We start from the raw sequence: 17,717 nt of genomic DNA, 5'->3' as shown, positions 1-17,717 counted from the left end.
AGCTGATCCACGTCACTAGATGAATGATATAAACAGTGATAAAAACCTGATTCACACCTCTAGATAGATAACACATATACAGTGAGAAAAGGCTGATCCACGCCACTGTATGGGTAATATAGACAGTGAGAAAAAGCTGATCCACGCCACTGCATGGGTAATATAGACAGTGAGAAAAAGCTGATCCATGCCACTGTATAGGTAATATAGATAGTGAGGAAAAGCTGATCCACGCCACTGTATGGGTAATATGGATAGTGAGAAAAGCTTATCCACGCCACTGTATGGGTAATATAGATAGTGAGGAAAAGCTGATCCACGCTCCTATTCACCAATCCTAATCTTAGTAAGATTATCTATACTTATGGTAATAATAATAACGATAATAATAATAGCCTTTATTTATCCCGGATAACACAAATTAGCATATACATGTAGCTAGTTTCCATTGTGGTCCTGCATTAAAACATATACACAAACATAAAATTAACATCTAAAATTAGTATCTAAATATGAATGTGATATAAAAGGAAAGGGGAAAAACATAACATAAGACACACCTAATTAGTAATAAAATTATCATCTAAATATGAATACATGATATAAAAGAAAAGAAAAAATAATAGCATGAGACACACGCACACACAGTGCCATATTATGAAGAAAACATACTTTTGAAGAAAATACTCTTACATGATATTCATAATTTGGATTGAAGGGATTTCGGTTTTGTTAAAACGCACATGCTAATATAAAACATATTTCGTTACAAGTTCTAAATCCCGGACATCCCACAGGAAAGACTTCCATGGACATCAGCGAGGCCCGAGATTTTGACAATCGCAGGAAATAAAAATAACAAAGATGGTACAGTATCATGGATATGTAATTCGTGGAAGAGTACTCTATGATCTCCCGTTATATGAAAGAGTTCTACTTTATATCTACTTTTTGTGGTCTGGTGCATAAAGTTATGACACGTACAGTTATGGGGTATAATGTACAGGTGTACAAGAGTATGGTACGCACAGTTATGAGGTATATTGTTCATGATGATGCCCGTAATGTACACTCGTTTCAAACGTTAGTACGCTATCAAATGAAAATCCAGCTCAAAAAGCAGTTGCATCATAAAATACATATAAAATATATTAAGGACACATATCCATAAAACATTACTTGTTTAACAAATCCCGCTGGATGAATGTTTTTTTGCTGTTGTTTTTTTTTTTGTTTTTTTTTTTTGAAAACGTCCTCTTTCGCTTTTACTCGCTGTCTTTCTCTCTCTTTTAACTAAAAGCAGAATTTGTGGCGCCATTTGAATGTTGTTTTTTGTCTCCATCTCCGGATTTATTTCTTTTTGATGAGATGTGCATGCCTATAATAACCAGGAACTGCAAGAGAACAATTCCCGCCAGAATGCCAACAACTACGTAGAACCTATCCATAAGGATTGTATCTGAAACAGAAAAAAGAATGTGCATTTCCATTATATGATGACATTCCTTTTCTATGCACTGTGCGTTATATTCACTTGATGAAGAAAAGTCACACACAGGACATGATGCCGTTATAATGATACCGAGAACACGTTCTGTCTGTGCATTATTTCAAGTTGAATAAAGGTAAGAATGCTTGATCAAGCTTCTTAGTCTCAGTCCCCCCCCCACCCACCCTCTTTAAGTGAATAGAATGATACAATTTCAAGTTTTATATAGCCTATGTTTCATAAAACGTGAGTATTTCATTAAAACAGATATAAGCTAATCTAACTGCAAGTCTAAGTCAATGTATTTAGTTATATTACTTTCTTTTATAGAAGTGCTAATGCTTTACCTTCTTGCATCTCTGGATTAGAAATGCCATTCTTATCAATTTCCAGGGTATCGGATAAATCAAAATTTCCGCAAGTTGGAAAATTTGAAGGACTTTTGGGGAGACGTGGAAAAGATTCGTTCAGAAGCATAGCCATCCCATCAGAAGAGTGAAGTTCAATATGACAGTGCATTATCCACAATCCAGGGTTATCGGCCTTGATTCTCACCACAACATAACCTCCGCTAGGGACGATAACTGTATCCTTACGAGGTGGGTTCTGAAGCTCTAAGCCAGGCACGTTTCCGTTCAGCCAAGATTGATTCCTCCAGGTGGCATCGTTACAGAAACTTTTCTGTTGAGGCACACCACCTCTACAATCAACGTCTGCATTTTGTGATATAATTTTACCAGTAGTTTCATCATATGTTGAATACCCCATTTTCAAAACATAAAAAGAATGTCCGTGCATATGTACTGGGTGTGCCCATCCCAAGCCGACACCCATGTTTAAGAACACCATCTGAATTGTGTCGCCATGACGCAGATTAATGGAATGCGTACACTTACATAGTGTCTGTTCTCCACACCCCGCCTGTTCACATTGAGATTTAATTTCTTGTGGTTGTGTTAGACCAGATACGGTGGGTAATTCTAACGACTTGCCATTGACAGATCCAGGAAAGGTATCAGTGCCCGGAAAAGCAAAATTCAAAAAATATTCCTGAAATTTTCCTTCAATAACTGAAGGAGCTGGATCGTCCGACGCTGCTGCACGAAGCTGATCAAATCGAACACATTCCATGTGTTCGTTTTCAGGAAAATAGGTAAAAGGACAATTTAAGACAATGCATTTGTTTTCTGCTGTGCAATTTTTTTGAGTTGTTGTGGGATCTTCCTTGGGCGCTCCGTCATATCTTAAAATAGCTTCAGCGATTGTTGTTCGAGTAACCTCCAACGTTTTCCCACGAATCCAATAATTTCCAACCGACTGGTTGGCTACTATTGTAAAGTCATATCGCTCGCCAGGGTTAATAACGAAAGAGTCAACAAAGGTGGGCTGCACAGGATATCCATCCGACTCTATGATTGTCATAGCGTGGTCATCAACAGAAATTCTGAATGGATAAAGAGCCCCCACACCGATCACACGAAATCGATAAGTGGTACCATCTGTCACCTGGAAAACTTCTAGTGGAGCCTCGTTGTGAATTCCCTCATTCAAATTTGTATAGTATCGTCCTCTACCATTGATCAGCCCTGCATGTGCCTTAAAAAGACTGAAGAAACTACCGTCAATGGATTGCGAAGGTTGAAATTTGGTTCTGTTTTCTATGATTCCGTAGGTCATTAACTGATATCCCATGTCAGCATCCCAGTCATGATTCCATTCTTGAATTTGCATGATGTGTTCTGGAAGAGGATTAGGCTCATTTTTACGGATAACAAACGCACCCAACAAACCCTCGATGCGCTGTGATCCTGCATGGGAGTGATACCAAAAAGTACCGGGAGGATAAGCCTTAAACTTATATGTGAATGTTTGTCCTGATTCAATGGGGCATTGGGACACAAAAGGGACTCCATCCATAAAAGGGGTATTTTCTTGGTGTAAACCGTGCCAGTGAACCGTGACGGAGTCTGAGTGTAAATGATTCTTTACATGTATCACGACAGTTTGTCCTTCGTATACAATGATGTCAGGGCCTGGGAGTGTTCGATTCGCTACAACTATTAGTCTTTTTGATTCCCATCCGTCTGCCGTTACGATCTCGTTGACGGGCACCTGTTGAGCCTGAGAAGAATTGGTTACTTTGTAGTTGTATAGTTTACCCTGTTTGGGATATACTGCTCGGTTTCCTGGACTAGTCATTGTTAAGTAATGTTCAATAACCAGTGACGTTTCACAGACTCGTGCTGTCTTTTCGCAAGTGTAGCTGAATCCTGACGTCACAGATAACATCAGGACTAGGATTTGTGTGGTGACCATTGCGCTCAACTGTAAAATATGATAGAAATTCATTATTTCTTTAATAAATTGTCACATATAGTACGTTCATTATAAAACTCATTTTCCACAGTATCCCTTGTCAGTCATCTTCTCTCACGACCATATAGCTTATTTACAAATACAGCCTGCCATTGGAGAAATTGCTGTCTGACATGTTTCATACCAATTGAGACTGCTCTTTACACACTGAATTTGACTACAGATTACTCCTTTTACCCTATCGAAATATAAGGCTCATGGCTGGTGTGACCGGTCGACAGGAGATGATTTCTCCTCAGTGATAGCTCGTTCGCTTCGTAACCGGAAGGTCGTGAGTTCGAACCCCACTCGTGTCATGGACGCGTCAAACCTAAGACGTTAACATAGAAAGTAATTGTTTCTTCGCCAAATGCTCGGTATTTAGAAGTAAGAGTCAAGGGTCTTTTGTATATGAACTTAAAAACGGAAGTCCCGTGTCGCGTCAGGTGTTGGCATGTTAAAGAATCATCACTGATACGGTCCTTAGCGCTAAGCATATGTTTAACTTTGTGGTACTTCACCTACAGCTTCTGACGTCTCAATGTGAGTGAAAAGTTCTCGACGGAACATAAAACAATCAATAAACTAACGGAAGTTACGGAAACCAGAATCATATACTATTCATAGGCTATTGACTGAACTCAAGGAAATACTTCCGCCCAAGGTCGTTTTGCCGAAAAGCGTACCGAGCTTCAGCGTAATTTAGAGGACGGGCATATCCCCGAGACTTTGTAAATATTGATTTTATTGATTACATTTTCACAGCAGGTGTGGCACGATAAAGATCCCTAACCGCTCAAAGGCCGTTAATGTTTACAACCATTCACCGACAATGGTGATGCCTCCATATCAGTGAAAAATTCTTGATCAGGATGTTAAGCAATAAACAATCAAGCAACCGGCCAACAAATCAAGCAACCAGCTGACAATGGAGAACCTCAAGTTTGACATCATGTTGTTAATTTCTTGTTACCATCTATGTTCAATAAAATATCCAGATATGAAGCAGATATGGAAGACTCTGTGGTGTCTTTGATTTCGAGTTCATTGAGATATACCAAATCGACATCCGAATGAAAATGAAAAAAAAAAATGTTAGTAAATAAATTGTTATCAATGTTAGATGAAGGCTAGAAATTTGTTTCGTCTCATGTAGAAGCTTTTGAATAAATTCTGCCTTGTAGGAATATAAAAACGGGCAAGACAATAGATGAGCATAGACCTAATCACCAAACTCTTAAGAAAATATTGTCAATGAGGAACTCCAGCATTTTTGAATATCAACGTCAGAGTACTTGTGCGTAGAATCAGAGTGGTGTTTAACAAAGTCATCTTTTGAGTGACTGATCACAAGGTATGATAATTTTCGTGTTCTATTTTTGTCAAAAAATGAAGCCTAGTTTTCAATTTATTGTAAGAAATTGTCGTATAAAGCGTTGAAAAGTTATATACTTTTTGATACTGTTGATTTGGGGGAAATTTTCTGACTATCAGGTTTTGGTTTTGGGGATTTTTGAGAATCCACATTTGACGCACACCACTTTTCGCATATGTTATGGTACAATACTGTTGAAGTTTGCTCCTTCAGAGCAGTTCATTTTTCTACGAGGAGCAAATGTTTGAGTAAAGTAGTTCACGCGTATTACATACAGTGCGGGAATTTATCGCTCAGTAAAATACCCAAATAATTTCTAGGTATAAGAAACCATGGAAAATAATAACAAAATATGCAATAAGTTATCATAGTCATTGACCTAGTGGCACCACATTCCTCACGTCATTCAAACGATGATTTATTCAGTGTTAATAACGATCGATAGGTTCTTATGCCGACAGGTAACATTCAAGTGTTTGTTAGTGTATCTTTAAATTCTATACAAGACGGTGCATCATTTGTTCCCTTGAAAATAGCAGAAAACGTCTTTACGCACGGGGATTATGTTTAGCATATTATGTAAATAAATAAATGTATCACAATAGCAATGAAAATTGAATTATCAAAGAGTTCTGCGATGACGACTATCTGTGTACTAAAAATGAAGATGATAAATGAAATGCCATCAAATAAACGACAATGTTCAACTTTTAGTTTTTTAAACAGATTCCACATTAAGAATGTTCTTCCTCGATGTACTGATGTTGACATACTGATAAACATATACATCCTCTGCATACATGTACACTGTGTATCTTTAAAAATGTAAATTTATAAACAGATATCTATGCATCGTAATAAGTAAGATAGATGGAGTTAAACAAATTGTGAGAATATTCTTTCTGCACGTAAGAATGCATATCTACAACTTTAAATTTGCTAATCTTAAAAATCTTGCCGAAGAAAAGATCAACTTTTAGCAAAACAAAAACGTTTGAATTGAAATTTTCAGTGCATAACAACCTGATTAAAAACAGTCTGTTCGTGGGACATTACTGCATAAAATAAATGATAACTAATCGGTTCGCACTTGTTTATCCTGTCTATAAATTTTGTGAAATCATGGCATACCTGCACTTACCAAAATGAATGGACATTGACTGGATACTATTTGTGTTGCAGATGTTGAATCCGAGTGGACCACAATTAACCTAATCAGATTTTATGTCCGATACACATGTAATCTCCTCGTTAATATTCACAGGAAAATGTTAACGAAGACGACCGGAAAGTTTCATAATATCACTAGCTAAATCTGCCCACTTATTAATAGCCTTGATTTGCCTGAAGACTATTTGTGCCTGACCGGTCTTTGTATGTAGACAATGGACCTTAGAGTGGAGATATGTTACAAGATGAGACAATTAAAAGTCTCCTGAGGGTCAACTTTGGATAAGTTGTGATTTAATGATATGGACAAGTATTCTGAAGTTGAAATAAATATATGCTAGAGTTCCTCATTGACAATATTTTTGTGGTCTTTGGTGATCAGGTCTTCCAACAGTCTGCTGGGATTGCCATGTGCACGAATTGTGAACCTTTGTTAGCTGACCTGTTTTTGTATTCATATGAAGCAGAATTTATTCAAAATATTTTTCGTGAGAAGAAAAAAATATCTTGCTGTCAATTCGACATTTAGATATATCGACGATGTTTTGTCTATTAATAATAACTTTCATTCATATGTCAATTCGATATATCCATGTGAGCTCAAAATAAAAGACACCACAGAGATGTCCACCTCTGCTTCATACTTATATATTTTTTTAAAAGTAGACATTAACGGCAAACTGAAAACTCAACTATATGACGAACGGAATGATTTCAGCTTCTCCATCGTCAACTTCCCATATTTATGTAGCAATATTCCATATCACCTGCATATGGTGTTTATAACTCTTAACTGATTCTATACGCAAGAGCTTGTTCTACGTATGGTCAGTTTTTCAATCGAGGCAAGCTACAGAAAAACAATTTGATGGTACAGGGGTTTCAACAGTCTCAATTAAAGTCAGCATTTCGCAATTTTTATGGTCGTTATAACGATCTAGTTTGCCAATACAACCTATCATTGGGTCAAATCCTGTCTGGTGTGTTTCATACCGATTGTTAGACCGTTCTTGGCACACTGATTTTGACTACGGATAACTCCGTTTACCTGATCAGGATATAGGGCTCACGGCGGGTGTGACCGGTCGACAGGGGATGCTTACTCCTTCTAGGCACATGATCCCACCTCTGGTGTATCCAGGGATCCGTATTTGTCCAATTATCGATTTTGTATTGTTTATAGGAGTTATGAGATTGATCACTCTTCGTTATCTTCACCTTTCATGAATTAATTTATGATATTTCTGCGTGTAGTTTGATAAAAAAAAAACAAACAAAAAAACAATTAGGATGGCGCATATCATTAAGTTTTAAGGAAATGTGTTTAAAACCTCAATCTACCTTATGGTGTGTGGACACTAATTTGATAAATAATATACATGTACTATTGTGGTTGTTTATAAAGAATGTTCATTTGCAATGTATATTAATTATAGGAATAATGAGATTGATTATTGTTCGTTATTTTCATCCCCCTTTTCTAGATAGAACTCTAATATCCTCTCGTAGCCTTGCTTTTGACCTCAGAAAAAAAACCACCATGAAGGGGGTGGGGGAGATGAAAAAGGAGTTGTTGAATGTAATTAATGCAGGATATTGTTGATCTAATGATATTTATTAGTTAGACCTTCAGTTGCGATTTCAACTTTTAAAAGCAAAGCGTACACCTTGTCTTCAGAGAACATGGAGTGACATACATGTGACTTGGATCTATATATTGGTACAAGGACCTGCTTATGAAATGGACTCTATATCGTACCCCTGTGGTTCTTAAAAAGATTAATCTGTATATTTCAATATCTCTATAGTGATCAGACTCTGAAGCAGGGGGTCACGGTGTAAATATAAAGACTTCTACATTATACATGTAATAGGAAGACTGGCCATTAGTTAACGTACATTATTGATAGAGTTAGCAAGATATTCCAGTTACCCGAGAGCAAGGCGGAAAAATAGGCTTTCTTTTGGGGGAATTGAAGTCTTGCCCACTCCCTCAATATACTTTAACCGTTTTATTATACCGATGCATCCATTAAAACCGAAAGAAAAGTTGAAATTGATACAACATTTAAAACCGGGACCCAACCACTATGATTCTTAATTGTCGTTTGCTGCCATGAACTGGTACCCCGTATAAAGAACAAACGCAATCATTTGAAGCTGTGAGTTGTACGGGGCTTTAATGAATATTTGAAGGTATGTTTGGACACAAGTATAGTGAGAAAATATGTTAATTTATTTTTAATGCGATAGCGGTAATTTTGCATTTCGGTTCTGGCATATATAGACTCGAGGAAAGTGATTACTAATTGATGCTTACTCCTCTTAGGCACCTGATCCCACCTCTGGTGTGTCCAGGGGTCCGTGTTAGCCCAACTCTCTGTTTTGTATTGCTTATAGGAGTTATGAGATTGATCCCTGTACGGTATCTCCACTTTTCATATTTGATTATCATAATAAAAAATACGGATTCCTAAAAGGTATTAGAAAATAGAACAAAGTTATTTTTGTATTCGGTCATCTTTCAAAATTGATAGCGGTATGGGAAATTCATTTATTTCATCGGTAAAATGAAAAGCAGCACATCACATCGCAAGGAAGCAGGCCAGTTTCAATAAAACACAGAAATGACTAAAAACTTCTTTCTGAACCCAAAAAAAAAAAAAAAAAAAAAAAAATCAACAACAAACGTTGAAATTACTATCTTTCATATGTAAGAAATACCAAGATTGACATCTAGCTTTTATCTACATACCTATGTATGCTCCATTGTAGGACGACGGTGTTTTAGATAGAAAGATACAATACATACAACATGGATAAGGTAATCCCAAACAAAGAAAATGTATCATATGTGAAGTCATAGCCATACTTAAAGGGACTGATTCACGATTTTCTCCAAAATTTTCTTTTTCACTTTTAATGATCAAAATATACTGCCTAATGTGTTTAAAAGATTTCACATAAAAATTAAGGTTATACATTATCACAAAAGCTCATTGTAGAGAGTTTGTTATTTGTTTTGTAAACAAAGATTGCGGTATGTTATTGTTTACAAAATCTTCAAAAGAAATGTATATCGATCTAAGTTTATTCTATCTTTCACATTTCAAACATTTTTGGGGTAAATTGTGTCATCTAAAAGTTAAAATGTATGACTACGCAAAATTAAGAGGGTTTTTTTTTTTTTTTTTTTTTTTAAACAAAATCAATATTTCACTTGCTTGTTTGTATACATAAAATGACTCGAGTCTTTGTTTACATAACACAGATTCAAGGCTAAAATATTGCTTTAATTCTTGCATTCAGAAGGTCAAAATTTTGGCTGTCAACATTAAATGAGTTATATTTTTAATGTTTAACATAAAAAATGATAAATATTTTTATCAAAAATCGCGAACCAGTCCCTTTTAAAGAAAAATCAAAACTAAAAACAATAATTTTGTTTCTGGATAACCAGTGTATATTACGGGGTTAAAGGCCCAATTTCGTTTACGGAACAGTTTGTAATTATGATTCGTGTGACTTTTTTTTCTGGTTTCTTTTTATGAACATGAAAATGTAAACAAACTAGCTTGGGTTGGAGAAAGCGAATGTGTCATGAGAAGTTCAGCTAACTTACGTGTATTGACCATTGGTGTGAAACGAGATGCGTTAAATGTAAAGAAAGGAAGCAAGAAAATAAGTAAATATTAGGATTATTCACTCAGATTGAAACAGTAAACAATAAAGGGTCGTGGTGAAAATAAGGCATTGCAGGCAAATTTTTACCCGGATTAAATGCCATAAATGTATGCACAACGATTGTATATAGATTGTTTTGATAATACATGTGCTTATTTTGTTTTCTATCCTGCATGTGATCGACTTTAGAGGGCTTTCACAATATTGACATTATGGTTTGAAAGTTTTGCAATTTCTTACTTTACATTTCAAACTGAGATTTTTTTGATGATTTTTAAATAGGCCTTATAAAATGCTTGATCTATGCTTTATTCAATACTTTTGCAAGGAACATTACAATGTTATATTTGAAGATAAGATTAATCTTTCAGTTTTGTAAATAGTTTGCCTGTTTGTACAAATTAATGGAGATCAATCATTTAACAAAAACAATTATTTAATATAATAATTCTGAAAAATAAGAATTAATATTGAAAGACTATGTATGGAGTATATATGGACAAAAACTTCCAGAAGGAATATTGAATAGAATTCATGAACAATGATACTGATTACTAACGATTTTCAATACACTTGGAAAAAACATTGGGTTTAAGAGTTTTATGCAGTGATTTGATTTAAACAGTATCTTATTCATGTATATAGAGAAAATAGATACATAAATAGGATTAGGCAGCAGACAGATTGCCTTTATACATGTAAGCCCTCTCAATAGAACTAACATAATGGGAAAGGATATGTATTTCTTATTTTCTAATTCATTTAAAGGGAAACGATGTGCTGCTAATATGATACTGTGATGTGTTTCTATTGATTGTTGTGGAAGAAAAAAAATCGTTTTGTACATTTTGTAAAGACGCTTCATACAACATTCTGCACGCATGGGAAAGTTTGTATACGGAAATAAAGGATATCGCGCTAGTTAGACATTATTTCTGTTTCCCTCATCTATTCCTTGTCATATGAAATGTTACAATTTTTTCCCCTACATTTTCAATTAAAATCAACATTAAGTGGATCAATTTCCCCATAATGTACAAGCAGTTGGCCATATCGATATCAGAGTTTGCATTTGTAACCCCATGTAATGAAACTGCTTCCACACTGATTATATTTGTGTTGGAACAGCAGTGGGAATTGTATTCCATGATTTAAACTCTTATTTCTTTGATCCCTGTTCTAGTGCTTTGCGGTCAGGGTTCTTGGTGCTTTACATAATAATAAATTCTTTATCTAGACAGGATAACACACTTAGTACAAATGACTAGTTTACATTGTGGTCCTGTATAAAACATATTCACAGACAGATAAATGAGAGAATAGAAAAATAGATAACATAATATAAAATATATACATAAAATATACACACGCTATCACTGGGGAAAAATAAACATATACATACTTATATGTCACTTATTTGAGTAACAATGCTGCAAATATGCTGATTTAAAAGATATAATAAAACCACAGCTTCTGAGAGACTCGGGCAACTGATTCCATTAGACAATTTATCTGAGATTTGTGTTCATCCACGAACACTAGCAGTTTCTTTGTCACCTCAAGAAATTCAGTTTGATTGTCTTAAACAAGCCAATGAGAATTTACTGTAAATATCACAGTGCAACTTCTATTATCTTTTCCTCGTATTTGATGAAATACGTAAATGCAGTAAAACTATGTCAGTAGAAAGACATCTGTAGATAAAAATCTACTCATATTCAAAGGATAACATAGATTTACAGAGGATTCAGAAGCCACCGACATATCAAATTGAGACCGGAATATTCATTCCAGTCAATTGTAGAGACTGAAAATACTACAACAGACATCGGTTCATCAAATTCACATATTACACGCAATGAGACTAAAATATTCTATTTTCTAAAACTTTTATCAAAGACATTGGTTCATTAAATTCACATTCATGTAGTGAGAGGGAAAAAAACTCTGTCTTCCGCACAATTTGGTTTAAGGTCAAGTGAAAACTATCAAGGTCAAGTTTTTAAAATGAACATGACCAGGCAACAATATATCAAAATCTTAAATGAAATTTATGATGTTGACAAGATTTACAACACATTTCAAATTTCCTGACCTGCTCCCACTTCTGTAAATGAGCCCGGCTTTTAGTACTTTCGATACTTTGATTATACTAAAGGGTGAATCTGTAGCTCTCTTGTCTGTCCCAATATTTTCCCAGAGAGCTACAGATCTGCAGCTAGGCCCCGTCAAGACCCCGGGGATTTCATCAAAATCTAAGGGTTTATTGTGACTGAGAGAGGCCTTCATTAATACAAGTGCGAGTTGAGAATTCTGGTACGAGGTGTTACAGAATCCTTGACAACGGATCTTGTCCCAAAGATTTCCCCTATTTCACACGAGAGAAGGAGTTCATATATTCGAGAGCATGCATTTCAGAACAAGTCACGCGTCAAAGATTAAGCAAGTCACAGTGAAGGCAAAAGTAAAGAAATGTATACAGTATAAAAATATTTCAATCACATTCATGTATATGTTTTATGTTTTAACGATTTAACATAAAAACCTGGGAGAAAGTATTTGGCAAATACATGTAGATAGTGTTTGAATTGAACCTGACCAAAGCATGAACATTACAAAATATGTGTACATGAATATAGCTGCGCTTACTCAAACGGTAGCACCGACAACATATTAGTGTAAGACACGTGCCTGTCGTACGTAGGTAATATCGCAAACTTCCGCCAGAGGTCGTTTGCACACAAACCAACACACCATACTACCCTTAGTTTTCTGTGTCTGCGCACGCGTGCAAACGAACTCTTGCGGAAGTTTGACCAACATACATGGATGAGGCCTCGACGGGGAGTGTGGGTAATGTCGATCTCGCACTGGATATAATGTGAGAAAATATGACACAAACTTTCTGAGAATATTCAAAAATGTGAAAAGTGGATTGTGAGTGGACTAACTTCATAAAATCTGACTTGAGTTTTCAGGTGAGCTAATAAATACAATGTATGGATAGCTTGATTTAATGACTTCATGCAGATTTACCAGATAACAGATATAAATTTAAAAAATATCCCCGACTGCTGGGTTTACAATGTTTGCACATATGCCATTAAAATACAAAAGTGCTTTAGCAAGTGCTATAAAATGTACGTCTAATTAATAAGAATCATGCATGTATATTTGTGTGCCATATCATATAGGAATTTAGAAGATTGTTTGCTTTCTCACCACAAGTCATTGCTGCATATCATACACCACAAGTTCGGTACCCGACAATAATTCGCCAAAGTAGCAGCCACTGTATCGACGGCATAATATTATTGGAAATTAACAGTCTATGAATCAGGCATGTTTTATTTTTTCAAAGTATGGGGGGGGGGGGGGGTCGGTAGAAAAAGTGGAAGTTAGCTTCTCAGACGAACTTGACAAACTAAATAAAACCCCAAACATCCACTATGTTTTGCCTCATCTTCAGAATTCTAATTTGTGGACGTATGAGGTTGGGTTTTTTTAAATCATTTACTAATCTGTCTGCCTCTAAATAAATCCCGGGGAGGGGGTGTCTTTTACAATCAATTCTCATATTTCACTAAATAGCGGCGGGGGCAGTCGCACAATATATATTTTTTCGCATTACATAAGCAAACCCGCGACCTACGTTAAATGCCCATTGTCAGAAATGTGGGATTTCCAAGTACATGTACTTGTGATTAACATGAACAGCGATTCATAAATCAACGGCGAAGCTTCGTATTAATACTGTGCGCAACTTACAGGCCGTCTCAGTACTAGAACATCACATCCAATGTTTCGCTTGCTAATTTTTCTTCATAAATGATTAATGGAAATATGTCTTACCTTATACATGTAAGTGTTTAGAAGGGTACCCGTTTGCCTTGATGCCAGATCTAGATATAAATGTTTTTTTATGATCTCGAAATCGATGGGTGCCCAAATTTCTATCGCAACTTGAAGTAAATGCTGCCGATGTTTAAATCAGGTGACTGACTGGGTCGGTCATGGGTAAAAAGTTCATTTTCTTTTTTCCATGCGACGGTCTGTTGAGATCGGTAAACAGGACAGTTGTCCCGTATCGTAATAGCCGGGGTCTTTAAAGCTATCCACGCTATTTGCGGCCGGCAACAGTCCTAGGGAATTCGGGTTTTGCGGTTGTTTTGCGAAATAGTAATTTTTTTGACGAAGGGGCATCGCTGGTATTTTTACTCCTTCGTGGAACTATCCTGCTGGAAACTTGCTGATGTATAGATAAATTACCGGTGAAATCTAACAAGGTCTGCCATCAATCAATGCCGAAAGATGCGACAAATTGTTGCGTAAAACAAATATACATTGTAAATCCAAATTCGAAATTCCTGTGAAAATCTCGCTCCTATGAATATAAAAGTGGAATTCTTGGATGTTAAACAGTCGATTTTTTCAATACTTGTTTTTGTCAGAATAAACATATATTAACGTTTTGGTTGGGTTTTTTTTTTGGGTTTTTTTTTTTTTTTTTTTAAATTTCAGTGTCCATGTGTATAATACAAATCATTATATAAAATAAATAATTTCAAATTTGTGTAATGGCTTTAAGATTAGTATTTTAATGGCAGTCATTAAATAACATTTACATAAGTTTTTCTAGCGAAACTTCTAGTGTAAAAGTACTTAATTTCATTCGTGTCTGCTTCACAAAATCGACCTCATTTGTAGACACGTTTCAATCAACTGATCAGGATCACCCACGCTAACACAGGTCTGTTATTATACCGCTGATATAAAACTTTTAATGTCTTTTTGAAGATCTTCAATAAAATGTAGCGTGGGCAATCCTCACAGCTGATAATAGAGCATCTGCCTGTAATTTTAAAGTTTCCGTGACGTTTGTAGTTGACACATCATTTCACATGGATTATGTTTTTCAATCAATATAGCTTGTGTGATGTGTTATTGTTTGTGCACACGGGTCAAGGGTAGAGAGTATGTGCGAAAGTGTAAGCTTCGTTCCGGTCTGTGCGTCCGTGGGACGATTTCTCTGCGAATTTTATTAACAGACTTCTTGTGCGTACTGAAGTATTGTACGTATAAACTGACAATCCTGGTAAACGTTTATATTTGTATTCAGTCATACATACAAGACTTACAATATTTTAAGTACAATATACTGCAATCACGTCTCACCACACTTACACCGCTAGCCGCTTCTCTCACACCGGCAATCTCCACCCATAGTTGTTCCACAGGTAAATCCACTTTTTTTTAAAAAGGGTAATAAAACTAAGAACTACTTTATAAAATATCGGGAAAATGTTGGACAAGAAACTATTTGTAGATTTTTTCCCATTACTATATATTCTTCATGTACATGTACTTATGTATAGTCCTGGTGCAATAGAACAACCCAATATCCACGTTTCAACCAAAACCAATGCTTCTTGTGTCACAAAAAGACTTGGCATCTGCTCAGTATTTATTTATTTATGTATATTTTTGTAACTGAAGTCAAAACCATACTTTATTTGAGCACACGTGCCATTTTACAAAAATCTTGTAAAACCCTTGAGACGTTGACAGAGGTGTAAGTGAAAGCACGGAACGACAACTCTGGCTAGAGATTGTCACACCGGACGCAGAGGACACTCTCGGGCATGCGTAGAACGCCTGGTGTCAGGTAAACTCGCCCTTGTGTACATTCACACCCTACTACAACACTGAAACCTCGACCCAGGAGAAGATCACTGGCTTTAGGTAATACATGTGTCATACACCGGACCTTTGGAAACTTAATAGACGGGGATACCTATCTTACAGATCAGGCGAGGCAATACATTAGGCCATAGGCACACCGATCACAGACCTGCAATTCCATTTACTGCGATCGTTTACACCTTTTCACGCGAGAGTTGCAACCTCTTCACTTCATTATATTGTATCAACGCATTTCAATATTCTATCGAGGAATTCAGTTTTTGATTCATTAAAATGGCTTGTGGTTTTTTAGCTCTTCTGAGCCAAAGGCTCAAAGAGATAATCATATGGCCATATGTCTGGCGTGCGGTGTGCATCAACTTTTTTGGAAAAAGGGCTATATTTCAAGAACCCCTTGGCCAATTTTTTCCAAATTTGTCACAGGGTATCCTAGAGTTGTGACCTTTTAACAAGGGGAGATAATTAGGAAAATGCAAACAAAAGTAGTCCTTGCTAAAAAATCTTCTCAAGAACCACTGGGCAAATTATCACCAAACTTATGTATAAGGATGAGGATAGGATGTAGATAAAAAATTGTTCAAGGCATTATCCTGGGGCAAAGACTGTGGTATCAAGGTCACTTCAAAGTTGACCTTAAATTTTGTTTTGTTAAAACTTTCATATTTTGCTTAGTATAAGGAATAGGATCATCAAATTTTGTCAGTTGATGCATCTTAGGACCTAATATCATGCTGTCTCAAAAGTAGGTCATGGCGACCTACTTTTTTAATTTTGCAGGTAATTATTATTAAATGGATTTTGATGCATATCTTGGACACTTTTAAGCCTATGATCATCAAAAGTTGTCAGTTGATGGATCATGGGACCTTAAACTTCGTCATGTAAAAGGTATGTCGCCATGACCTACTTTCTGAATTTTATGGCTAATCATTTATGAATACATTTTAGATTGTTATTTCAGATACTTAGAGGTTTAGAATCATCAAACCTTGTAAGTTGATGCATCTAGAGGCCTTGAAACATATTTATAAAAAAGTAGGTCACAGTGACCTACTTTTTGAATTTTGCAGACATTCAAATTTCACATTTTCAATTTTATATGCATATTTTGGACACTATGAAAGCTAGGATCATCAAACTTTGTCAGTTAATGCATCGTGAGTCTTCATAGTTTGTTGACCAAAAAGTAGGTCACCGTGACCTACTTTTGGAATTTGACGGCTATATTTTAATATTTCAGATACTATTTGACTTACAATTATCAAACTTTGTCAGTTGATGCATGTTGAGTCTTCAGAGTGTGTTGACTAAAAAGTAAGTCACCGTGACCTATGTTTGGATTTTGACGGCTATATTGAATATTTCAGATACTATTTGACTTACAATCATCAAACTTTGTCAGTTAATGGGTCTTGAGTCTTCAGAGTGTGTCGACCAGAAAGTAGGTCACTATGACCTACTTTTGGAATTGGACGTTTATATCTGAATATTTCAGATACTATTTGACTTCAATTATCAAACTTTGTCAGTTGATGCATCTTGAATCTTTGGAGTGTGTCCACCAAAACGTAGGTCACTGTGGCCTTCTTTTGGAATTTGACGGCTATATTTGAATACTATTTGACTATTTGACTTGTCAGTTGATGCATCTTGAGTCCTCAGTGTGTCGACCAAAAGTAGGTCACCGTGACCTACTTTTGGACAGTTACATTTAAATTTTCAGGTACTATTTGACTTAACATCATCAAACTTTGTTAATTGATGAATCTTGGTCAGTGAGAATTTTTGCCTGTTCTACAATGTATCAGAAGAGCGATTCTAGGCCCATGGGCCTCTTGTTTTGTTTTCTTTTGGTTCCCTTGCGTTTCACCAAGTTCATGTGTTTTAGTAAGAAACGCGTGTACTCACGAGGAAACATTAATGGTATTACCATCTCAAGTA

General features: G+C 35.9%; 1 protein-coding gene across 3 annotated transcripts in view; it reads right to left on the bottom strand.

The window, feature by feature from the left end:
• Positions 1-381: 381 nt before the first annotated feature.
• Positions 382-17,717, bottom strand: part of LOC125654091 (uncharacterized) — a 68,517-nt gene continuing 51,181 nt past the window's right edge. For 2 of the 3 annotated variants that reach the window (XM_056142776.1, XM_056142778.1), the window contains 2 exons: positions 1,837-3,814; positions 382-1,459 (listed from right to left, as the gene is read on the bottom strand). In XM_056142776.1, coding sequence (XP_055998751.1) covers positions 1,290-1,459; positions 1,837-3,814 — 2,148 coding nt within the window. In that variant the 3' untranslated portion in view covers positions 382-1,289. Of the gene's footprint in view, positions 1,460-1,836; positions 3,815-13,925; positions 13,963-17,717 lie in introns of those variants that run through there. The other variant, XM_056142777.1, reaches the window with a different exon arrangement.

Source organism: Ostrea edulis, chromosome 7 (genome assembly GCF_947568905.1).
Source record: "Ostrea edulis chromosome 7, xbOstEdul1.1, whole genome shotgun sequence".
Taxonomy (NCBI): domain Eukaryota; kingdom Metazoa; phylum Mollusca; class Bivalvia; order Ostreida; family Ostreidae; genus Ostrea; species Ostrea edulis.
The sequence above is the reverse complement of the archived record's forward strand: the minus strand, read 5'-3'. Positions and strand labels throughout refer to the sequence as shown.